The sequence below is a fragment of the Molossus molossus genome, unplaced genomic scaffold (assembly GCF_014108415.1).
Source record: "Molossus molossus isolate mMolMol1 unplaced genomic scaffold, mMolMol1.p scaffold_m16_p_12, whole genome shotgun sequence".
In the NCBI taxonomy this organism is placed as follows: domain Eukaryota; kingdom Metazoa; phylum Chordata; class Mammalia; order Chiroptera; family Molossidae; genus Molossus; species Molossus molossus.
The window spans coordinates 85,301,237-85,327,510 of record NW_023425347.1 but is presented as its reverse complement, the minus strand read 5'-3'; the positions used below and the strand labels follow the sequence as shown (position 1 = coordinate 85,327,510).

The window sequence follows — 26,274 nt, the reverse complement described above, 5'->3', positions numbered from 1 at the left end:
CTCACCCAAGGATATTTTTTCATTGATTTTTTTTAGATAGAGTGCAAGGGAGACAGAGAGAGAGAGAGAGAGAGAGAGAGAGAGAGAGAGAGAGAGAGAGAGAGAGAGAGGAACAATGATGTCAGAGAGACACATCAATTGTTTGTCTCCCACATGAACTTGACCAGGGCCAGGGATTGAACCCACAACCAAGGTATGTGCCCTTGACCAGGAATTGAACCTGAGACTCTTTGGTCTACAGGCAGACGTTCTAACCACTAAACCAATCCAGCCAGGTCAAGATCCAAACATTTAAATGTTAGAGAGTCCCAAGGCTGAGTTCTTAGACATCTATTTTTCTCTATCTGCACTTATGCCTTCGATCTCATCCAGTCTTAAATAACCACACGTACACAGAGAACTCCTAATTACATATCTCCAGCGTATAGCTCTCCTTTGAAACCCAGAATCAGATATCCAACTGTCTAACTGACATCTCCACTTGAATGTCTAATAATTATTTCAAACTTAACTGCTAATCTTTGTACTACAGCCTTCTCCATCTCAGTAAATGACATCTTCATCCTTTCAGTTGCTTAGGGAAAATTCTTGGAGTCATCCTTAACTTCTTTTCCTTCACACCTCACATCCAGACTATCAGCAAATGCTGTCAGCTCTGCCTTCATAATATATGCAGTAACTGACTACTTCTCAACCTCCATAGCTAATGCTTTGGTTCAAGCCCCCATGATTGCATGTTGGATTACAATAACCTCCTAACTTGACTCCCAGCTCCACTCCTCAAAATGTTACACAGAAGCCAGACTGATCCCTTTATTTTTTAATTATTAAGAATTAATTTAATTTATTTATTTGTGGTACGTGCCCCTAGTGGGAACCGAACCCGGGACTCTCTGGTCTGCAGGCCGACGCTCCAACAATTCAGCCAAACCGGCCAGGGCCAGACTGATCCCTTTAACGTGTAAGTCAGATAATGTCACTTTTTTGCTCAAAACCTTAAAATAGCATTTCATCAGAATAAAAGCCAAAGTCTTTAAAGTAGTCTATAAGGCCCCATAGGATCTTCCCACTCTCCTTTAACCTCTTTGACTTTATTTTCTAACATTCTTCTTCCTCAAACATGCCTCCAACCTTTTCTACTTGCTGTTTCCTCTCCATGGCATGCTCTTTCCTCATATATGCTAATGGTTAACACCCTCACCTCCTTTATGCCTTTGCTTAAAAGATAACTTTTTGCCCTGGCCAGTGTGGCTCAGTTGGTTAAGTGTTGTCCTATGCACTGAGAGGTTCCTGGTCAGCACATAAGGATCAGAGTGAGATGTTCTGCTACCTTCTCAGTAAAACAAGCTGGCTTTATAGAAACCTGGTGCCAATGAATTAGTTAAATCAGCAACTATTTATTGAGTACCCACTATTTCATATACCTTGGAGATATTGAAGGTTGGATCTCAGACCACTGCATTAAAGCAAGTATCATAATAAAGTGAGTTGTAATCTTTCTGCTGGTGAAGGGCCTGGCCTTCAATCAGGAGAAAATGTAACATCTGTGGAGTGCAATAAAACGAGGTATGCCTGTACTTGGTACTGAATACATTTTTGGGGGGTTAAAAAATACCTTCAGCCCTGGCCAGTTTGGCTCAGCAATTAGAACAGTGGTCCAAGGACCAAAGGGTTGCAGATTTGATCCCTGGTCCCAGTTACGGTTGTGTGGGAGGCAACCAATCAATGTGTCTCTCTCACAATGTTTCTCTCTCGCTCGCTCCCTCCCTCCCTTCCACTCTATCTAAAAATTAATGGAAAAATATCCTCAGGTGAGGATTAACAACATCAACAAAAAGTAATTTCATGTACACAGTCTCATTTGATTTTCACAACCTCTCTGTTAGTTTCTCATTTTACATGAGAAAACTGAGGATCAGGAGATAAAGTAATTTGCCTAAGGAAAGAGCTAGTAAATGGGGGAGCTTAGCCCTTATTCCTTTCTTTTTTTGCTTTTTCAAAAAATCATAATAAGAGAACACATAACCTAAAATTTACCATCTTAACTATTTTCAAATGTACATTTCAGTAATGTTAACTATACTTACATTGTTGTGCAATATATCTCCAGAACTTTTTCATCTTGTAAAACTGTAATTCTATACCCATTAAACAACTCCCTATTTTCCCTTCCCCCAAGCCCTGTTAATCACCATTCTACTTTCTGTTTCTATAAATCTGACTACTCTAGGTGCCTTATATAAGTGAAAACATACAATATTTGTCCTTTTGTGAGTTCTTTTACTTAGCAAAATGTCTTCCAAGTTCAAAGATGTGGTAGCATGTGACAAGATTTCCTTCTCTTTTAAGGCTGAATAATATCTCATTGTATGTATATACAACATTTTGTTTATCCATTCATATGATGGATATCTGAGTTGCTTCCACCTCTCGGCTATTGTGAATAATGTTATAAACACAGTGTGCAAATATTTCTTTGAGATCCTGATTTTAATTCTTTTGGATATATACCCAGAAGTGGGATTGCTGGATCATATGGTAGTTCTATTTTTAACTTTTTAAATATATTTTTATTGTTTTCCATAGCAGTAGCATCATTTTATACTTCCACCAAAAGTAATCAAGGGTTCCAATTTCTTTACATCTTCACTAACACTTGTTATTTTTCTGTTTTTTGATAGTAGCCATCCTAATGAGTGTGAGGGGTTTAACCATTTTTAAACATACAGCTTAGTCCTTGATTTTTAATCTAGTGACTTTTCTATTATACTATACTGCAGTGCTCTCTCTGTGAAAAAGAAATCTGAAACGAGGCAAAAGTAGATTTCTAAACCAGATATTATGTTCTTTCAAATACTATAAAGAAAAAGAGCACGATAAGTTTAAGTTCCACAGATCTGGTATTTGAATCCTGTTTAAGTAATTTACCATCTGTGAAGTCTTGTGGAAGCTACATAACTGTTAAGCCTGAACTGCCTCATCAGTAATATTAGAAGACTGTATGAGGATTATAAATATATATAAAGTGTCTAACAGAAGGACTAGTAAATAATAAATGCATCATAAGTAGGAAGTATTATTGTAAGGCTAGTGACAAGACACAGAATAGAAACCATACCAATTTTGGTAGCACTATAGATGTTTTCAATAGGAAATATTTCTCCGAGTCCATATAGGAGAACCTTGGCCAGAGCTGGAACCAGCTGGGTTGTAGTGATCAGAACATTCACACAATTTTTCCTAGAAGGGAGAAAGAAGGAAAAGAAAACAAAAAGATGAACCAACCCAGGAGCAAGTATTAAATGGATCTTTTCCTTAGGATCTAATTATTAAAAATTTACTTTAAAGGGCCTGGTATGATATTTGTTCAGTACCAATGTTGTTATTGCTCTAATTATTTCAGGTTTATTTACTTTCCAAATTAAAGGACATATTCTATAGTGGGTACAGAGCAACAACTTGATTACTGTCTCATTTCCCTAACTATTTTAGCTGACTGCATTTGTTAGCAATTACCACCAACCCATGTCACTGATACCGCTCTCTAGAAAACAAATGACAAAGACTTTCAGTTACAATACTGTTTTATCTGAATGCAACTCAGCCCTTAAATGAGATATGATTTAAGTACTCTCTGCTCTTCACACAATAGCAACATAGATTCCAGAATACATGTTACTTTCACAAGTTGTTTTTTTATCCTCACCCAAGGACATTTTTCCATTTTTTTGTACAGATAGAGTGGGAGGGAGAGAGAGGAAGAGAGAGAGAGGGAAACATCGATGTGAAGGGACACACCGAGTGGCTGCCACCCGCACAACCAACCAGGGCCGGGGACAAACTGCAACCGAGGTACATGCCCTTAGCGGGAACCGAACCCGGGTCTCTCCGGACCGCAGGTGGACGCTCTAACCGCTGAGCCAAACTGGCCAGGGCACACAAGTTTTTTATTAACTTCACTGAATAACCTCAGTGTTACTTTTACTGTTTGCTCTTTTAGGTTATAGATCTGGAATTTCTGCTTTGAGGAAGGAATCAGTAAGGGATATTAGTACAAATATGACTATTTATTTTCTAGTATAAGCTTCAAGCTGAAATCTCCTTAATCTGTCTAATGTAGCCCTTTCTTTTGAATCCTGCCTTCCTAAGTAAATTTTTGGTACATTTCTCTGAAGCTTCCTATACTTAGGATATTTGACATATATCTTCTATATGTATTCTTTGGTGTCACCAGGCCCATCTCCTGGGCTAGAGATTATGAGTTACTGAGTTTTAATTCTGTGAGCAAAAAGGGGAAGCCCTGGTCGGTGTGGCTCAGTTGCTTGAGCATTGTCCCAGGCACATGCCCAGATTGTGGGATTGATCTCCAGCAGGGGGTGTACTGATCGGCATTTCTCTCCCTCTCCTTTCCTCTCTCTCAAATCAATAAAAACATATTTTTTTTTTAAAAAGGGCAAAGAAAAAGGCTTTCATATATTCTCTTAAAACTCTAAGGTGTGTTGTTAGTATAAAATGACCTTGCTTCCCACCTAACCTAAACACTTCCTTGCTTCATTTAAACTTCTCTCACCCCACCCCAAATCCTATTTTAGGGAATGGCCTGTCCTAGACTGGTGTAGGAAAGAATGTGTCTCTGAAGGAATGAGACCTAAAAGAACCATTTTCATACCTGGACTTGATGAGAAGTAAGGACTTTAATGCAGTACCTAACCAGGAATCTGTTAAAACTTCAATTTCTGCTCTTAGTCTCTGCAGTGCTTCCTTTCTCTGGGGACTGAGAAGGCCTTTGGGAATAAAAGCAGACACATTTATCATTTGACAATATATCCTTGCTGACATCGAGGAAACAACTTCTAAATGCAATTAAGAAATAGTGTATTATTGAAATTTTCTGCTGAGCTAATATATAGCTCTCATCTTAGTAAAACCCTAAAGTAGTCTACTAAAAGTGCTTTTTTGACTCCCTTCATCAGAATGTTTGCTAGAGGGCACAGCAACAAAATCAGCTGATGAAGACATTATGATTAGATTCTGGCACAAGCTTGCTCTTCACAAATCAGCAGCAGACTCAGCAGACTAGGGGACCATACCTTGAGTAGCACTGATTTAAACATGACCTCAGAAACTAAAGTGGTAAAAAAATAAGTGTTATTGCCCGGCTGGTGTGGTTCAGTGGTTGGGTACTGACCCATGCACCAAGAGGTCGCTGGTTTGATTCCCAGTCAAGGCACATGCCCAGGTTGTGGGCCAGATCCCCCGTGGGGGGCATGCAGGAGATGGCCAATCGATGTTCTCTCTCATCAATGTTTCTGGCTCTCTCTCTCCCTCTCTCTCTAAAAATCAATTAAAAAAAAGAAAAATTTAAATAAATAAATAAATAAGTGTTATAGCTGGAAGAGTCTGCAGCATTTCCAACTCTTTCTAAAGAAACCAGAACTGAGGGAGGAAAGGGGTGCTAAGATTACACAGAAACTTAACAGCTTTTGGTCTCAGTAGTCCTTCCACTACCATATACTGCTCCCAGGGTAACTATGCTTTTACCCCTTTTAGATCACATCAACCTGAGGTTCCAGGTTGAATGACCAACTCTCTGAATGTTATTTACTTTTATTGTTCTTATTTCTGGAACAACTCCAGCCAATAAGAGACCAAAAACACTGCTTAATATCAGACAATTAAGCATAACAAAATAGAATTCATGTAATGAGAGCATGTTATCAGACACTTGAGCTATAATATTCAAATAATAAATTTGGCCCTCATTTTTCTATAGTGAAGGCAAAAAGAGAAATCCTATAGTCTACTTCCAATATTCCATAAAAACAGAAGGCACTTCTATGAGGACTAGAACCACATATAATTTTTTAGATTGATGGTTTCACAATGCAAGCCTAGAATTAGATGACTCTCAATGTTTCTAATTAAACAAAACCAATACCTCTATGTCATGTATGATATACAAATAAGTATATATATATATATATATATATCATATACTGAACTAATAATATGATGTGGCACTTTAATAATTCAAAATTTTTACAAAATACAGGTGGATATTACTTTTAATATGTTCCCCAGGTAGGCTCAGGGGATTCTCATAGAAGGTTATATTAATTTCTACAGGAAATTAGGTCCAGGCATTCAGTAGGCAGACACTTAACTTCAATTCCTAAAGCCCAGATGCCTGTGATTTTTACCTGGTATTGGAGGACTGTAACAGAAATGAACCAAACTGACCTTCAAAGTCCTATTTTTACTTTCTGTTTCACAGAAAGTGGTAGCATGGTATGGTAGAAGGGTTCTCTTGACTTGGGATAATATACCTCTAGGCAGTCTATGGAATCCTTGAAACTTCAGGCAACTTTTGTGTGTATATAGAAGTTTGAGGGTGATGGCTCACAGTTTAAATATTTTCTCATAAGGATATATCACCATTAATTATATAATTAATTCCAAATAATAGAATCTTAGGCCCGGTGGCACCTGACATACGAGAGAATTCTAGGTAGAAAGAATTTCCAAGGTTTTTCAAATCACAATACATGAATACTGCCAACCTATACTCCTGGACTTAGTTTTCCATCCACTATAAACCTAGTGACTAGTTATATGTGACTTGTCCTGAGATATCAGTAAAAAAAAAAAAATAAGGCAAACTATTAATCCATACTGACAGTAGTTTTGACCAGAGAATAAAACCCATGTCATCAAATATAATCAACGGAACACATTTCCTTTAAGAAGGTATTTGTCTAAAAAAAACAAGAAGATTTTGCAAAGTTATGCTAAGATATGTCCATGAGAAATGCAGAGCTTCCTCCCCAAAGGGCTTAAATCAAATCTCCATGTCTTTTAATACAGAATTAAAATGTTACTGTGGTACAAATTCATAAGCAGTTGCCAGGGAGTTCTAAGGAATCTCTGGAAAATAAAACATGAAATGAGAAGAAAACAAAATCAGACTGGTTGTATGCCATACTTACCACCCACGTTGCTTTTATGCTTATCATAGATTTCTCTCACTTTTCGGTAACGGAAAGCCAGTTTTCTCATCCAATCCACACCTCCCTGTACACCCACAGAGGAACCATGGCTGCCACTGCCTCCGGAGCCACTGAAACCATCTGTTGAGAAACTGTAGTTGCTGCAGAGATAGAAGATAATAAAAATTAAAATCTATACCACATGGGGTTTTTGGATGAATGCTACCTGGGATTCTCTGTCCTATTCCTGGCATCTGACACCAAGGCTAATGGCTTTGAGAATCTTTTCCCTAATCTCCATATGTCAGTCTGTCTTTCACTAGTCCTCTATCTCACCCCTGTTACTTCTATCAAAGAAAGGATGAAGACTAGGGAAAGAGAGGTAAGAATAATTCAAGCATTAGAATCCCACAGAGGTTGGCTTGACATGAAGCATCTGTTCATTAATGACAGAATATCCTGCAGTGAAAAACAAAACAAAACAGAATATAAAATTTTGGTGTATGCACATACAAAATGATTGCAACTATGTAGAAAAATAATACTAATAATAGTAAGATACTAATAATAGTAAGATAATGGGGATGTTCTCTTTCAGTTTATTAAGTTCATAGTTCACTGGGTGGCTTATGCATTGTTTAAATTAATTAACTAATTAATTTTTGTTACAGATGTTCCCCCCCACCCCCCATTATTTTATGTATCTGAATGTAAACAGAATGTGGTAGAAGTGATAGTGTTAAGACTTCAGAGACTAGGCTTCTCTTGCTCTCTCTTGGAGCACTTGCTCTGAAAGAAGCCAGCTGTCACATGAGAACACTCAAGCTGCCCCTTGCAGAAGCACACAGTGAGGGACTGAGGTGTCCTGTGATCAGCCATAGATGAGAGGCTGAAAGCAGGTCCTCTAGCTCCAATCAAACCTTCAGATGATTTCAGCTCTGGCTGATATCTTAGTTTCAGTCTTAGAGACACTAATTCATAACTATCTAGCTAAGTCACTTTCAAGTTTCTGACTTACAGAAACTATGAGATGAGATGATAAATGTTTATTATTTTAAGCTACTAAGTTTTGGGATAATTTGTTATGCAACAATAAATAACTAATATAGGCATACCTTGGAGATATTATGGGTTTGGTTCCAGACCACCCTAATAAAGCAAATATTGCAATAAAGCAAGGCTGGTGCAGGGCTTGCCTTCAATTTGTAAAAAATGTAACATCTGTGAAGCACAATAAAAGGAGGTATGCTTGTATAGTTAAATAGGTTTGGAATGGATTAACACTTCCTAAGTAAAAATTTAAAAATGACTTGACAGAATTAGAGACAACTTAGTTTAATCAAGTCAAAACAGAGTTCAATAAGTTGTACAATATTCTATGTTTAAGAAAATAAAGCTGCCAAGACATAAGATAGGTAATTACAGGTTAGCCACATGTATAAGAGAAAAAACAACTAGGATTCAAAGTGGATCATAAACTGCTTCAGACCAAGCATTTTCCTTAAAAGATCGGTAAAATCTCCTAAGAACAGCGCTCTCCATGACTGTATAATGCTCAACATAAACGAATGGATACTGCTCCTGAAGTGAGACCTTACAATCCTTCTTAGCACTACAGGACCAGGTCCTAACTAAGTGATATGTCCAGGTCTACTCTGGATTTGCAAATTCATGAATGAAATAATTTTAAGGTAGACACAAAGAACTTTTTGTCCATGAAAATGGATAAACATTAAAACAAATTAACATGAAAAGATGTGACTGGTTTTTTATAAAAAAATCTTTAAATAAACAGAAGCTAGGTATTGTTAGGTTGTTCTTTGCTAAAACTACTGGGTCAGAAGCCAAGAAAGAAATGGAGAGACTGAAAAGCATTAAAAAATATATATATATATTTACTGAGGACATGCTTTCATTGATTTAAGAGGGCAAGGGTGGGGGGGGGGGAGGGAGAGAGACAGACATTAATGTGAGAGAAATATTGATCTACCGCCTCTTGCATACACTGACTGGGGATGGAACCCGCAACTGAGGCACGTGCTCTAACCAGGAATTGAACCCGCCACCTTCTGGTGTATGGGATAACTGAGCCATACAGGCCACTGGAATCTCCTTAGTTTAGCGTTCATTGTGATAAAATGTTTAAGCTTGTCTTCTGTGGGGCAATTCCTGACACCATCAGACCCCCACAATTAGTTTTCTTGGTAAAATTCCTGATGCTTATTTGTATCTAAAACTAATTAGTCTGGAAGCACACTTCTGACAGAAAATCTGGCCAGAGAAACTAATATATCCTTTACTGTGGAATGCTTTTTCCTTATCCCATCATTGCTACCCATTCTTCAAGGTCACACTCAAATCTACTGCACAGAAAAGGCCGCTCTAATGTTGGCAACCACCTGCTCCCACACCCATCAGAACTACTTTCTTTTCTGGCTCCATCACATTTTCTATTGTCACCTCATACTGCATGCTATCATTAACTATGTTTGCCTCCTCTAATAGATTGTGAGCTCTTTCAAGGCTGTGTCTTATTTATCTTTATTTTCCTCTAAACCTAGACAGTGTCTTGTGCATAACAGGTGTACTGATGTTTAAGGCATCGTTGTTTCCATCACCTTAAGTCTTGACCATTGTCATCAGAAGCCACATCTTCCACATGCACCTGGTCACACTCCTATTAAAAGACAAAACCATACACTATTTCAGTCCAGTGAGAAGAAGTGTTATTGCCACCATGACGTATTGTAAAAACACCACAAACAATGGTGGAATGATGAAATACCTTATGACCTCTTATGGGTGGAGTATCACTCTCACCCCCCTTGCTGTCCATCTTCTTTTAAAGCCTAATTAATATACCACAGTCTTCATGAAATCTTCCTTAACCAACCCAACCCTCATTTATGCTCTTATCTCAATAATTCATTTTTCCAATAGCTCATTGGTATGAGCACAAGTTCCCTTACATTGTCAGGTGTGTCTATGTTCCATACTAGATTGACAGCTCTATTACACTGTAGGCCTCTTATGGCATGACCCTATCTTACATTGCTTTTGTACCCTTCTAGTCTAGTCCAGCATGTACCCAATAAATTCTAGCAGAAGAAACAGATGTTGGTAGAGTGTGGTATCAAAACTGAAAGTGACCGAAACAGAAATTTATATATTCAAACTTGGTACTCGGAAGAGGTTGTCTAAGTCAATCTCCTCATGTTATAAGAGTGAGGTGAAATGATTTACCCAAGTGAGTGGTAGAAAGAAACTAGAAAGAGCCTTCTAATTCAAATCCAAAGTTCTTTCCACCAAGTCCACATTACTACTGACATAAAATGCCACCCACTGCCTAACTTGAACAGATTCACTCCTCTAACATCACCTAGGGCAGTGTTGTAATGTCCACTTGCATCAGAATCCTCTGGGGAAATTTTTTTAAAAAATGTATATTCTTGGGTCCACTCCAGACCTACTTGAATCAGAATTTCTGGGAGTGAAGTCCTAGAATCTTCATTTTTAACAAGGTCCCCAGGTGATTCTTATGCCCCCTAAAGTTAAGAACCACTGACCTGGGGGGCAGGAACACATTCAGGTCAAATTCTTCACAGAACTTTCAGTCCTGAGTGAGGACTATGTCTAGAAAATCATTACAAATACAATTTGGCAATAATTACTGGCACATAGTAGGTTTTCAACAAATGTTTGCTGAATAAAAACTCTGATGTTCTAACTTATCAACATGTGAAGTTGAGGAAAGATTAAAGCATTGTGGAGCTTAGACAAAAGTATGGAGTTTAGAGCCCTATTAATTTAATTTGTTGGAGAATTGTCTGTTAAATAGAACTAGGTTATATTTTAGAAGGAATAGAATCACTCCGTGTTTATAAAATGCTATCTTATTTTACTTTAAAATTTTTACTATTTTTAAAACTAGGTAATATATGTGGTACACAGCTCAAAATTCAAAAAGACATAAAGTGACAAGTTTGCTCTTACTTCTGTGTCCCAGCAACGTATCCCCCTCCCCAAACAGAACAATTGTTACTAGTTTCTTGTGTAGAATAACTGCTTAACTGAGGCCCGAAAATGGAAAGATAACTTTCCTAACTGGGGACTTACACTCTAGTCTTCTGACTCCCAGTTGTGTTCTTTCCTTTAAACCATGTTTACCTTAAAGGTTAACTCAAATGTCAAAGCCAAAAAATTCACCAAGAAGCTCTCAGTGTTTCTTGGTTTTCCTTTTACTTAACTATAAAATGATTCTGGATGTCAAGACTAATTCATACATGGAAAATCAGCATGTACAAAATATAATGAGTTACAGCAGTCATTTATAGATCTGACAAATTTAAAGACTCTTTTAAGAAGATAAAATAGAGAACAGTCAAATGTACTTAAGAACACAAGTAATCAAACCCACCTTACATATTATTTAATATATACAAATAAGTTAGAATGTTGATTTATGTATCAGTGTTCTGCCTAATGGGTTGGCATTTCCCCTACAGCTAGATAACTTCCAGAACAAAAATCAAATTTTGAGCCAATAAAATCTGAGGGCCAGAACCAAGACGGTGGTGACCTAACCAAGGCACTATTCCTGCAAGACTACATAGATCTAAGTGGCCAGCTGGCCTCTCCATACCCACCCTAACCACATTTCCACTAAATACAATAAGTACAGGTTTACTAAATAGTTATTGAACAAAATGTTTCAGTGATGCACAGAAACAATTTAAAATGCTTACCTCTAAGTCATTGAAAAACAGATGTGTATCAGCCACTTCAAAAATCATTTCTTCCATAGTTAAACCAGAGCCAATCACTACTGTTGGGTCCTGGAATACAATAAGAGAACATTTTGTTTGACTTGGTACTCACAGCACTAGTTCTGATCCTTAAACATTTCAAAATTATTTTGGGTCAAGGCCAAAACAACACAGACCCATAATAGTGTTTCCAAAAATTATTACTGATGCAATTCCATTCACAGTTATAAGAATCTGGAATTGTGAAAAGTTAAAAATTTCAGGATGTTCGTTTCTAGAAAACTAAACCCACTTAAAAGAAAAACACAAAACCTTAATTTTGGGGGGAAAGTTCCTGTTTCAGGAGATAGTCTGCGTATTGCTAAAATATTAATATTGTAACACCCATTATCTTCCATTATTTTCCACACACACACAGTATAACACAGAAGTCAGTTAACCGACAATCTCAACAACCAGGAAATACATAAACAAAGGCTGAAGAGTCAAAACAGATGTAGGAAAAGCAATGCACTTAGCTTTATTTTTATTTATTTTTTTATTATCCTCACCTGAGGACATTTTTACATTTATCTTCAGACAGAGCAGGAGGGAGAGAGGGAGGAAGAGAGAGAGAGAGACACATCGAGTGGATGCCACCCACCCAACCCCAACCGGGGCCAGGGACAAACTGCAACCAAGGTACATGCCCTTAGCGGGTACCGAACCCGGGACTCCCTGGTCCACAGGCCGACACTCTAACTGCTGAGCCAAACCGGCCAGGGCAATGCACTTAGCTTTAAAATGAACAGCCAGGTATTCATTTAGAGGCTGTATGCTCTTGTTATATTCTTTTATAAACAACTTGGCTATATAGCACATGAGCCAGTCTATAAACTAAAAGCTGGTGGAAATTACTTCTAACACAAACATTAGTGACAGTAAGGAATAAATGGGAATAATAAGAGAACAAAAGAGGCAGATAGTTTTATAAAATGTATTCATAGAAACAGAAAAATAGGAGTCTGAAGGTAATTTGGTGTAGAAATATATAGCTCAAAAATAGCTCATCCCTCCATTAAAACTGATGTTTATATTAATCACTAAACAAGTTAAATTCTGCTTGGTATATTTAAGAAGGTATATAATCTATTTTAGAAAGATACTTTATATTTTATCTGTATTTTGAACTTACATATCTGGCATATACTCAGCTAAATGAAATGCCCAGTTTGGGCTGTTAAAAGTAACTTAAGGAGCCCTGGCCGGTTTGGCTCAGCGGTTAGAGTGTCGGCCTGTGGTCCAGAGAGACCTGGGTTCGGTTCCCACTAAGGGCACGTACCTCGGTTGCAGTTTGTCCCCGGCCCTGGTTGGTCATGCGGGCCACTCGATGTGTCCCTTTCAGGTCGATGTTTCTCTCTCTCTCTTCCTCTCTCTCCCTCCCACTCTATCTGAACAAAAAATGAAAAAATGTCCTCAGGTGAGGATAAAAAAAAAGTAACTTAAGGAATAATAAATTGGTCTTTGGAATACATAATCCCAAAACTCCACTCTGTTTTGAGCATCATTCCCATACTTTATTTATACAAAATACCCATCAAAGCACTTCAGCTTTCAGCACTTGTCCTAGGGGTAGTCTCTAGCTTTATCATCAACTCTGCCTGACCAAGGAACCTGCCTGGTACAAGCTATTAGGTAAAATTTAACACGGAAAGGCCAAAAGGTAAGGTAGAGTAGCAGAGAAAGTGATTTTGGTTACCTGCTCTTATAGCCAGAAGAGGGACAGTTACAACAAAGGAAGAAAAACTCAAATTACCTTTCCATACTTCTGGGCATAGGATCCAGTAAGAAGGGAGTGAAAGATGATGATGGTTTCATCCAAGTCCCACAGAAATACCCGCTGAGGGAGGAAAATATAAAAAGTAATGAGTGAACATCTTTTCTAATCACAATGGAATAAAGCAAGAAGTTAATGAAAAACTGAAAAATTCATACATATGTGAAAATTAAACAACACTATCTTAAGTAACCAAGGATCAAAGAAGAAATCACAAGAGAAATTACAAAATACTTTGAGATGAATGAAAATAAAAACACAACAAAACAGACTTGGCCGGTTTGGCTCAGCGGTTAGAGTGTCAGCCCAAGACCAGAGAGTCTTGGGTTTGGTTCCCGCTAAGGGCATGTACCTCGGTTGCGGTTTGTCCCCGGCCCCGGTTGGGGTCATGTGGCTGGCAACCAGTCAATGTGTCTCTCTAACATCGATGTTTCTTTCTCTCCCTCCCACTCTACCTGAAGATAAATGCAAAAATGTCCTTGGGTGAGGATAAAAAAACACACACACACACACACAACAAAACAAAATTTATGGAATGCAGTGAAAGCAGTGTTAAGAGGGAAATATACAACTGTAAATGCATACCTTAAAAGAGAAGTAAGATCTCAATTGATAACCTAACTGTACAATTTAAGGCACTAGAAAAAGCCAGCAGAAGGACGGAAATAATAAAAGTTGGAATAGAGATAAAGTACAGAACAGAAAAATAATAGCAAAAAAGTCAACAAAACTAAAAGTTAGTTCTTTACAAAGATCTACCAAATTGACAACTTTTAGCTAGACTGACTAAGAAAAAAGAGAGAAGAATCAGATTACTAAAACCAGAAATGAACATTATTACCAATTTTACAGAAATAAAAAAGATTATAAGAGAATAGTATGAACAGTTGTATACCAACAAATAATCTAGATGAAATGGACACAATTCTAGAAATACACAAAGTGCCAAGTGACTCAAGAAGAAACAGAAATTCTGAATGGAACTTTAACTGGTCAGGTAGTTGGATAAGTTATCAAAAACATCCTAAGAAAGAAAAGCTCAGGACAAGATGGCTTTACTGGTAAATTATACCAAACATTAAACAGAAGAATTAACACCAATCCTTCTTAAGCTAGTCCAAAAAGTTGAAGAGGAGGGAACACTTCTTAATTCACTCTATGAAGCCAACATTACCCCATACCAAAGTCATATAAAAACACTACAAGAAAAAAAAAAAAAGAAGTATAGAACAACAAACATACATATGAACATTGATGCAAAAATCCTCAACAAAATACAAATAAACAAAATTCAGCAGCATATTAAAAGAATTACGCATCACAACCAAATGGGATTTGTTTCCAGGATGTAAGAACGGATCAACGTATGAAAATGAATCAATGTAACAAAGAAGCATATTAACAGAATAGAGGGGAAAAAACACACGTGGTCACCTCAATTAATGCAGAAAAAGCATCTGACAAAACTCAACACACTTACATGATAAAATCCAATTAACTAGAAACAGAAGGGGACTCCCTCAACATAATAAAGACCATATATAAAAAACCCACAGCTAGCCCTGGCCGGTTTGGCTCAGCGGTTAGAGCGTTGGCCTGCGGTCCTGAGAGACCCGGGTTCGGTTCCTGCTAAGGGCACGTACCTCGGTTGCAGTTTGTCCCCGGCCCTGGTTGGTTGTGCGGGTGGCAACCACTCGATGTGTCCCTTCACATCGATGTTTCTCTCTCTCTGTTCCTCTCTCTCCCCCTCCCACTCTACCTGAACAAAAAATGGAAAAAAGTCCTCGGGTGAGGATAAAAACAAAACAAAACAAAAAAAAAAACCCCACAGCTAATATACTCAATGGTGAAAGATGGAAAGCTTTGCCTCTGAGATCAGAAATAAGACAAGTATACCTGTTTACACCCCTTCTATTCAACACAGTACTAGAGAATCTAGACAGAATAATTTGGCAAGAAAAGGAAAAAAATGGTTCTCAAACTGGAAAGAAGTAAAAGTATCTCTGCAAATGATATGATCTTATATGTAGAAAATACTAAAAAATCCACAAAAAATTGTTAGAGCCAATAAATTAATTCAGAAATCAGTTATATATCTGTATACTTGCAATGAATAATTCTAACAGAAATTTAACAAACAATTCCATTTACAAGAGCATAAAAGTAATAAAATACTTAGTAATATATCTGAGGAGGTGAAAGACGTATACACTAAAAACTATAAAATATTGCTGAAGGAAATGAAAGAAGACAGACCTAAATAGAAAGATGCCCTATGTTCATGGATGAAAGACTTAATTAACTTTGTTAAGATGACAATACTAACCAAAGCAATCTACAAAATCAATGCAATCCCCATCAGAAATCCAAGTGTTTTCTTTTCTTTTAAGCAATAGAAAAACTCATTATAAAGTTCATATAGAATCTCAAGGGTTCCCAAATAGCCAAAATAACCTTGAAAAAACAAAGTTGAAAGACTCATACGTCCTGATTTCAAAACTTTCTACAAGGCTACAGTAATCAAATCAATGTGGTATTAACATAAAGATAGACAGACACATAGACCAATGACATAGAAGAGAGCCCAGAAATAAACCCTGACATATATGGTCAATTGACCTTTTTTTTTTTAAATCCTCACCCAAGGATATTTTTCCATATTTTGTTCAGATAGAGTGGGAGGGAGAGAGAGAGAGAGAGAGAGAGAGAGAGAGACAAACCTTGATGTGAAACGGACACATCAAGTGGTCGCCACCCACACGACCAAACCAGGGCCGGGGACAAACTGCAACTGAGGTACATGCCCTTAGCGGGAACCGAACCCAGGTCTCTCTGGACCGCAGGCCAACGCTCTAACCGCTGAGCCAAACCGGCCAGGGCGACTTTTTTTTTTTTTAACAAGGAAACCCAGACCGGTTAATGGAAAAAGGAAATTCTTTCCAACAAGTGCTGGAAAAATTTAGATATTCATGTGCAAAAAGAATGAAATTTGAGCCCTGGCCGGTTTGGCTCAGTGGTTAGAGCGTCGGCCTGCGGTCCAGAGAGACCCGGGTTCAGTTCCCGCTAAGGGCACGTGCCTCGGTTGCAGTTTGTCCCCAGTCCTGGTAGGTCATGCGGGTGGCAGCCACTCGATGTGTTCCTTTCACGTCGATGTTTCTCTCTCTCTCTCTCTGTTCCTCTCTCTCCCTCCCACTCTACCTGAACAAAAAATGGAAAAATGTCCTCGGGTGAGGATAAAAAAAAAAGAATGAAATTTGAGCCCGGCCAGTGTGGCTCAGTGGTTGAGCGTCAACCCATGAACCAGGAGGTCACCAGTTCAATTCCCAGTCAGGGTACATGCCCAGGTTGTGGGCCAAGTCCCCAGTGGGGGACATGTAGGAGGCGGCCAATTGATGTTCTCTCTCATCAATGTTTCTCTCTCTCCTTTCCTCTCTCTAAAATCAATAAAGAACAAAAAAAAAGAATGAAATTAGAGCCTTACTTTACACCATATACAAAAATTAACTCAATATGGCCCTGGCCGGTTTGGCTCAGCGATTAGAGTGTCGGCCTGCGGTCCCGAGAGACCCGGGTTCGGTTCCCGCTAAGGGCATGTACCTCGGTTGCAGTTTGTCCCCGGCCCTGGTTGGTCATGCAGGTGGCAGCCACTCGATGTGTCCCTTTAACATCGATGTTTCTCTCTCTCTTCCTCTCTCTCCCTCCTACTCTATCTGAACAAAAAATGGAAAAATGTCCTCAGGAGAGGATTAAAAAAACAAAAGAAAAAAACAAAAATGAACTCAATATGGATCAAAGACCTAATTTAGGAGCCAAAACAATAAAACTCTTAGGAGAAAACTTAAGTATGATCATAACCTTGTATTCTTAGGTATAATACCAAAAGCAAAGTAATGAAAGAAAAACAATTTCATAAAAATGTAAAATTTTTGTACATCAAAGGATGCCATCCAGAGAGTGAAGAGACAATCTACAGAATGGGAGGTAATATTTGTACATCATATATCTGATAAGGGATTAATATTTAGCATATACAAAAAAATTCCTAAAACTCAATAAAAACAAACAACCCAATTAAAAAATGGGCAAGGGCTCTAGCCGGGTGGCCCAGTTGGTTGGAGCGTCATCCCCTACACCAAAAAGGTTTCAGGTTTTATTACTGGTCAGAGTATACATACCTAGGTTGCTGGTTCAATCCCCAGTCATGGTGCGTATGGGAGGTAACCAATGTTTCTCTCTCTCTCCCCCACTTCCTTTCTCTCTAAAATCAATGAACATATCCTTGGGTGAGGGTTAAGAAAATAAAAGACAAGGGATTTGAACAGACATTTCTCCAAAAAAAAAATAAACAAATGGCTGATAAATATATGGAAAAGATGTTCAACATTATTAGTCATTAAGGAAATGAAAATCAAAACCACAATGAGATACCACTTCACCTGTTAGGATGCCTATTATAAAAAATATGAGAAATAACTGTTGGTGAGGATGTAGAGAAATTGAAGCCCTCATACACTGCTGATGGGAAAGTAAAATGGTGCAGCCACCATGGAAAACATTTTGGTGGTTCCTTAAGAAGTTGAACATAGAATTACCATATGATCCAGCAATTCTATTCCTAGGTTTACCCAAAATAATCGAAAAGAGAGACTCAAAGAGATACTTGTATAGCAATGTTCATAGCAGCATTATTTACAATACTTCACAGGTGAAAAAACCCCAGGTGTCCATCAAGAGATGAACAGATAAACAAAATGTGGTATATATATAATACTACAGTGAAATATTCAGTCATAACAAGGAACAAAGTTCTTATGCTTGCTATAACATGGAAGGACCCTGAAAACATGCTAAATGAAATAAGCCTAACATAAAAGGATGGATATTTTAAGATTTACAAGATCTAGAACAGGCAAATTCAAAGAGACAGAAAGTAGAACAGAGGTTAGTTAGTAGGGGCGAGTGGGGTAGAGAATAGGGAGTTACTGTTTAATGGGTACAGAGTTTTTGTTTAGGATCATGGAACTAGTGGTAACAATCAAATAACATCGTGAAAATAATTAATGCCATTAAATCACACTTAAAAATAGTAAATACTATGTTATGTATATCTTACAATTTCATTTCATTCATTCATTCATTCATTCATTCATTCATTCATTTATTTCTCTCCTGAGGATATTTATCTACTGATTTTCAGATAGAGTGGGAGGGAGAAAGAGAGAGAAAAACATCAATGTAAGAAAGACACACGGATTGGCTGCCTCCCACATGACCCCTGACCAGGGCCAGTGATTGAACCCCAACCGAGGTGGTGCCCTTGACCGAAATTGAACCCGCGACTCTTTGGTCCTCGGGCTGATGTTTTAACTGCTGAGCCAAACTGGTTAGGTCTTTGCCACAATTTTTAAAAATGAGTGAGTTCTCTCTGTTTTTCCCAAGAAATATATTAGGACTTTAGATTTTCTTTCTTTTTTTAATCCACACCCAAGGACATTTTTTTCCATTTTTTGTTCAGATAGAGTGGGGGGGGGGGGGGAGGAGAGAGAGAGAGAGAGAGAGAGAGAGAAACATCAATGCGAAAGAGACACATCGAGTGGTTGCCACCCACACGACCCAATGGGGCTGGGGACAAACTGCAACCAAGGTACGTGCCCTTCGTGGGAACCGAACCCAGGTCTCTGGACCACAGGCCGACACTCTAACTGCTGAGCAAAACCAGCTAGGGCTCTTTCTTTCTTTCTTATCCCCCACCACGAATAAAGGGGAAGAGAGGCTCCAAATACAGTTTCAATTTACTATGTCTTCAGAGCACCTATGAATGAACTCATTTTCAAATACAGTTTTTCTCCTTACTAAATGATATAGAAAAATTGAAAAAAAAACCAAAAAGAATAATATAATAACTTTAGTATTATTAGTAGTTTGTATGACTTTCTAGTCTTTTTAATAATGAAGCCAAATGAATATCTATAAAATACATTCAGTGCTTAACCACAGAATAAATGAGTGTAAATCTCATTAATAAGTTACCAGATCTGGTTGCATATTTCACCGAAACCTGGCCTAAAGCCCTCTAGTCTTCTCATTTTACTTTGAGATTTCTGAATGGCAAACAATTATGACATTACTTGTGACACCCTCTGCTTTCTGAATAGGATGCACTGTTCTTTCTGTTCTCCTCTGGAATATAGAGAACAGTTTGTTCTTTCCCTTAAAGAGAACAGCTTTTTTGATGTTTTTGGTAAAAGCATCTGAAGTAATATGGAAAGTTATGGGCATAGACAAATGTATCTTTACATTTCTCTTTTCACTTGGCCAACACAGTTTCTCTTGTCCAGGAATTAAAGGGTACACAACACAGAACCATATTATCCTGTGAGTTTCAGACATGTTTGATATACTTAAGAAATGAGGAAAAAAACCAAAGTAGGTAACTCAAAGGAATTTCTTCCCATACTTCCAATTCACTGTCCTGGGAAGAGCTGGCATCAGCTTTCCGCTTGCCCCGGTTCTTTCCAGTCATGTTTTTCCTGGATTGGTCATCAGCATCTTTACTTGGTGTAGTCTGGGACAAAGATGGGCTTGTAGAAGGGTCTCCTGGAAAGAAAAAACAAGACATTTACTGCCAGTAGTCACAGGCTATAAGAACCAGAGCAGGAAGAGGGTTAGCATCTGCCCTTAAGAATCATATCGAAGCCCTGGCCAGTTTGGCTCAGCGGTCAGAGTGTCAGCCAAAGGACCGAGGGATGGCAGGTTCAACTCCCAGTCAAGGGCACATACCTGGGATGCAGGTTTGATCCCTGGCCCTGGTCAGTGTTATTCGAGAGGCAACCAATCAATGTGTCTCTCTCACATTGATGTTTCTCTCTCCCTCTCCCACTCCCCCTGCCTTCTCCCACTCTATCTAAAAATCAATGAAAAAATATCCTCAAGGGAGGATTAACAACAACAACAACAACAACAACAAAAGAATCATACTGCAGAGATAAAGGATAAATAACCAAACTTTATCTATGTAATCTGGGAATGCAGAACTGGACATTGAACATTAACAGCTTCTAACATTGCAAAGAGAGTTATAACTAGAATTTATATGCCTGCCTCCCAACACGTCTATATAGTTGTTTTGCCAAAAACAAAAAAAACAAAAAACCCGAATCTGATCAAGCTTCTAGATCAGAGTTTCTCAGCTTGGCACAATTAACAATTTGGGTCAGACAATTGTTGTTGTGAGTGTGCTCTCTTCTGTGTGTTGTAGGATGTCTGATTAAACAGCATCCTTGGTCTCTACACTCTAGAAACTGGTAGCACCTTCACCCAGTGTGACAAACAAAAATGTCTTTATATACTGCCAAATGTCAAAGGGGGTAGGATAGATGGCACACAGCACAATATTGCCTCTAATTGAAAAACACTGCTCTAGCCCTGGCCGGTGGTTAGAGCATTGGCCCACGGACCAGAGAGTCCTGGGTTTGGATCCCGCTAAGGGCACATACCTCGGTTGCAGTTTGTCCCTGGCCCTGGTTGGGGTTGTGTGGGTGGCAACCAGTTGATGTGTCTCTCTCACACTGATGTTTCTCTCTCTCTCTCTCCCTCCCTCTCTGAAAATAAATGCAAAAATATCCTCAGGTAAGGATAAAAAAAAAGAAAACAACTGCTCTAGATCCATTTACTAATTTACAATAACATACAGTAGGCAGCAGGACACGTTAAAGTACCCTATAGGGAAATAAGCAACAAAATTCAGGGACATGCTATGGGATAAACAATAGTTTCTTATACAAAAAGTACACAGGGGAAAGAAAAAAGGAGATGGAGGAATTTATAGGTTAAAAGAGACAACATATGTATCTACCAATCACAATGTATGGACCTTACTTGGATCCTAATTTAAACAAACTGTAAAAAGAAAAACAAAACTCCTAATATTTATACTAAAACTGGAAATATGAATACCTCTTGGTACTTTATGATATTAAGGAATTGTTATTGAATTATTTTAGATAGGATAATAGAATTGTGGTTATATTGAGTGTTTATCTTTTAGAAATACAATGTCTGGAATTTGGGAAGGGAAATGGATGAAGTATAGCTGAAACAAGATTGTCTATTGAGCTGTTAATTGTTGAAGATGGTTAATGGATACATAAGGGTTCATTATACTACTCTGATTACTTCTATGTTTGAAATTCTCCATTATTAAAGTTAAAATTGTCACAAAGAACAAAGATATTTAGAGAAACTAATTCAAAACTAAAGCATCAGTACATGTAATTATTTTAAAGCTATGTAAGTTTGAAGTGACTATCTGTATGTCCATTACTTAGAAGACTGGTGAAGGCAAACTGCTTTAGTTGATGTAGAGCATTGTTTTTAAAAATTCATCAGCTCTGCCTGGCTGGTTTGGCTGAATGGTTAGAGTGTCAGCCCGCAGACGGAAGGGTGGTGGGTTTGATCCTGGTCAAGGGCACGTTTGGATCCTGGCTGCAAGTTTGGTCTCCGGCCCCAGTTGGGGTCGTGTGGGAGGCAACCAATCAATGTGTCTCTCTCACATAGATGTTTCTCTCTCTCTCCCTTCCCACTCTATCTAAAAAGCAATGGAAAGCCCAGCCAGTGTGGCTCAGTGGACTGAGAGTTGTGCCATGGACTGAGAGGTCCCAGTGCGATTCTGAGTCAAGACAGATGCCTGAGTTGTGGGCTCAATCCCAAAGCAGGGGGTGTGCAGGAGGAAGCTGATCGATGTAGCTCCCTCACATTGATGTTCCTATCTCTTCCTTCCTCTCTCTTTAAAAAAATCAATAGAAACATAAAAAAAAAAGCAATGGCGTGCTCGCTTTGGCAGCACATAATACTAAAATTGGAACGATACAGAGAAGATTAGCATGGCCCCTGCATAAGGATGGCATGCAAATTCGTGAAGCATTCCATAAAAAAAAAAAGGCAATGGATAAACATCCTCGGGTGAGGATTAAAAAAAGAAAAAGTATGTGCATATGTTTACTGAATGTGTGCATAAAACCTTCACGTCAGCATTCTTCTTTAAAAACCTGAACATCATAATTCACCAATACATTTCAAAGCTAAATGTACATATCTAAATTTGTAGGTTACATTTCATGTATTTCTCTAGCTTTTCTTAGAATCTTAAAGGGATCCATGACACAGTTAAGAACTACTACTCTCAGCCCTGGCCGGTTGTTCAATGGTTAGAGCGTCGGCCTGCAGACCAGAGAGTCCCAGGTTCGGTTCCTGCTAAGGGCACGTACCTCAGATGCAGTTTGTCCCTGGCCCTGGGGCCGTGTGGGTGGCACCCAGTCGATGTGTCTCTCTCACATCGATGTTTCTCTCTCTCTCTCTCTCTCTTCACCCCTCTCTCCCTCCCATTCAATATGAAGACAAATGCAAAAAATGTCCTCGGGTGAGGATTTAAAAAAAAAGAACTACTGCTCTGAAGCTGAGCAGAAGTCTAAAATATTCACACTAAAACTGGAATCCTCCAATTTTTATAAAATATGTCATGATTCTGAGGTTCCCTGTGACAATCATGTTAAAGCTATAGGGAGGGCAAAGTGGGAGTCATAAATATAGTCTTTTCATTCTTGATACTTTTCTATTTACAGCATCAATATTACATTCAGCCTGCCAATGACTCATTATAGTCTGGGTTGCAATATTTAAATACTCCAGAGAGGGAAAACCAATAATAGCACGGTAACAGTAACTTAGAAGAGAATAAAATAATCTTCACCATCTTCTATTGGATGAAGTGCCCTTAAGCCAAAGTTTTTAGAGCTGCGGTGCTTACCAGAGGAAAGTCTCTGTGCTGTAGGTGTAGGTACCATGACACCAGGCTTCTCTGTCTGGTATGTGGTTGCTGCTAATGTGGTACTTTCGGCATCACTGTTAGTTTGGCCTGTGACTCCAAAGCTGGAGCTGGGATAACAGGCCTGGTACTGACTCTGACCAAGGATAGTATAGGTGGGATAGTCCTGTAGACCAAAAGGATTAAGGAAAGAAAACAAGACTTTTAGAAAAGTCAAAACATTAATTTCAACACAAGAGACTTTCATGTCCCTCTTGTTCATAACTATGTTTGTAAAACATTAATTTGACTTCTCATTTGCCTATCTATATTTTCCACCTAAACAAAAGATTTTCAAAATGCATTCTGATGGAAATCAAGAAGAGATACCTCAGGGCTGTCTGGGATGAGGCGAAGGCTGAGACAAAAAGGTCCCATGCACTCTATATAATAAATGTCTCTTTTTCTATTATAACAGCTCTTTTTTTTTTTCCTTTCTTTTCTATTCTATTTTATGTACTAAATTTCTGGGTAAATGTCTGCATAAAATTCTTAAAGGAAGATTTACTTTTTAACAAATTTATAAACCACTGCACTAGACAGTAGAGCTTCTAACAACAGAAGACATTAAACAAAAAAAAATTATATATCCTACATTAAAGGTTCTCAGTTTAAAAACTAAGTATCTTTCTTCCTAAAATAATTAATGTTTCTTTAAAATGTATGAAGGGGCCCTGGCCAGTTTGGCTCAGTGTTTAGAGCGTAGGCCTGTGATCCAGAGAGACCCGGGTTCGGTTCCCACTAAGGGCACATACCTCAGTTGCAGTTTGTCCCCGGCCCCAGTAGGGGTCATGTGGGTGGCAACCAGTTGATGTGTTTCTCTCTCCCTCTAGTTCTATCTGAAGATAAATACAAAAATGTCCTCAGGTCAGGATAAACAAATATAACAAATAAAAAAATATATTTGAAGGGAACTTTTGGTGGTTTCACAAGCACATAAATGTCAAAAACTTATTAAACTGTACAAATTTAATCTTGTAAAGTGTATTGTATGTCAATTATACCTTAATTAAGCTGTTTAAAAAATGGGTATGACGTACAGCTCAAAAACACACCATAAAAAATTCCACTGATAGCTCACGTTGGTGACAAGCAGAAAAATGCTAACTGATCAGACCAATTATTTATGAAAAGTATATAAGCATCTACCCTAAGTGTGTGCGCGCGTGTGTGCGCATGGGTGAGAAAAAGGAATATTACAGAAAAGAAAAGGTCATACTACCTGTACTCAAGGGAGTTAAAAATTTAGCAGGAGCTAAGACAAAAACATTTCCAATACGCAATAAATTTATGTCAGATGTGTGAAATACAGAAGAGGACAACTATCACTGAAGACTGTGGTAGTTAGGGAGCTTTCTGAGATCAATAGGCAGAGGGGATAAATACATGAATAGATTCTGAAAAGGTTTTATTAAAGGGCCAGAGATGTTCAGTCTGGTTGAAAAGATCTCTGTAGGCTTGAATGACTGGTTAAGGAATATAACTTGGATTGTTTGGGCAATAGTGATTAGTTTATGTGGGGGAAGGAAATGGGGATTATAAAATTCAAACCTATAAGTAAAAATACAAAACAATAATGAGCAGGTGAGAGCAGGATAAAAAGTGGTATTTAGAGAAAATTAATCAGGCAGTGTTTTAGAAAATGTACATAGTAAAAAATATGAGACAAATAGTTAAATATAGTAATTCAGGATTAAGAAGGGATATAAATAAAAGGGAAATTATAACAACAACAACAAAAAAGAATTCCAAAAATGGCTGGATTAGGGATAAGTGAGGAAAAAAATTTGAAGATAACTAGTCTATGTATCAGTTTATTATAAAAATGGTCTAACTGACAAGATTGAGAAGTTCTAGAGAAAAGTGGTTTTACTGCTGGGGAACAAGGAGACCGAAGAAAGGGTAGAATGAAAGACTGGTTTTGGATATGGTAAACTTAAGGAAATAGCAGGACATGAATGAAAAAATGTCCACCAAGCAGCAGGAAGCCTGTAAGGTTATGACTAGAATCTTTATTTCAGAGGTAGTAAGTAGTGAAACATTCCTGGGTATAAAAAACATATGGAGCCCTGGCCGGTTTGGCTCAGTGGTTAGAGTGTCGGCCCACGGACCCGAGAGTCCCGGGTTCGGTTGCCACTAAGGGCATGTACTTCGGTTGCAGTTTGTCCCTGGCCCTGGTTGGGGTCGTGTGGGTGGCAGCCACTTGATGTGTATCTCTCATATCGATGTTTCTCTCTCTCTCTGCCTCCCTCTCTCCTTCCCACTCTATCTGAAGATAAATGCAAAAGTGTCCTGTGGTGAGGATTAAACAAACAAACAAATAAACAAACAAAACCATTTGGAGCCCGAGCCAGTTTGGCTCGATGGTTAGAACGCTGGCCCACGCATCAAAAAGTCACAGGTTCGATTGTGGTCAAGGGCACATACCTTGGTTGCAGTTTGGTACCCAGCCTTGGTCAGGGTTGTGTGGGAGGCAGCCAGTTGATGTGTGTCTGTCTCACATTGATGTCTCTCACTCTCTCTCTCTCGTGCGTGCGCCCCTCCCTCCCTCCCACTCTATCTGAAGATAAATGGAAAGATATCCTGAGGATTTAATAAAAAAATGTATGTGGAAAACTAAATAGAGACTCTCCATGATAGAAGATAGGATAAAAAATAAAAGCTCAGAAAGGGCCCTGGCCAGTTTGGCTCAGCGGTTAGAGCGTTGGCCTGTGGACTGAAGGGTCACGGGTTTGATTCCCAGTCAAGTGCATGTACCTGGGTTGCAGGTTCAATCCCCAGTTCTGGTCAGGGTTGTATGGGAGGCAACCAATCAATGTGTCTCTCCCACATCGGTGTCTCTCT

General features: G+C 38.5%; 1 protein-coding gene and 1 non-coding gene across 6 annotated transcripts in view; one reads left to right on the top strand and one right to left on the bottom strand.

The window, feature by feature from the left end:
• Positions 1–26,274, bottom strand: part of EYA3 (EYA transcriptional coactivator and phosphatase 3) — a 106,753-nt gene that overhangs the window by 10,881 nt on the left and 69,598 nt on the right. For all 5 annotated transcript variants that reach the window (XM_036256723.1, XM_036256720.1, XM_036256719.1 and 2 more), the window contains 8 exons: positions 23,374–23,557; positions 20,026–20,165; positions 13,548–13,631; positions 11,732–11,821; positions 9,605–9,663; positions 6,987–7,147; positions 4,670–4,784; positions 3,119–3,240 (listed from right to left, as the gene is read on the bottom strand). In XM_036256723.1, the coding sequence (XP_036112616.1) occupies positions 3,119–3,240; positions 4,670–4,784; positions 6,987–7,147; positions 9,605–9,663; positions 11,732–11,821; positions 13,548–13,631; positions 20,026–20,165; positions 23,374–23,557 (955 nt within the window). The remainder of the gene's footprint in view (positions 1–3,118; positions 3,241–4,669; positions 4,785–6,986; positions 7,148–9,604; positions 9,664–11,731; positions 11,822–13,547; positions 13,632–20,025; positions 20,166–23,373; positions 23,558–26,274) is intronic.
• LOC118627317 lies at positions 22,395–22,502 on the top strand. The gene has a single exon (XR_004959080.1). It is a non-coding gene; the product is annotated as a U6 spliceosomal RNA (small nuclear RNA).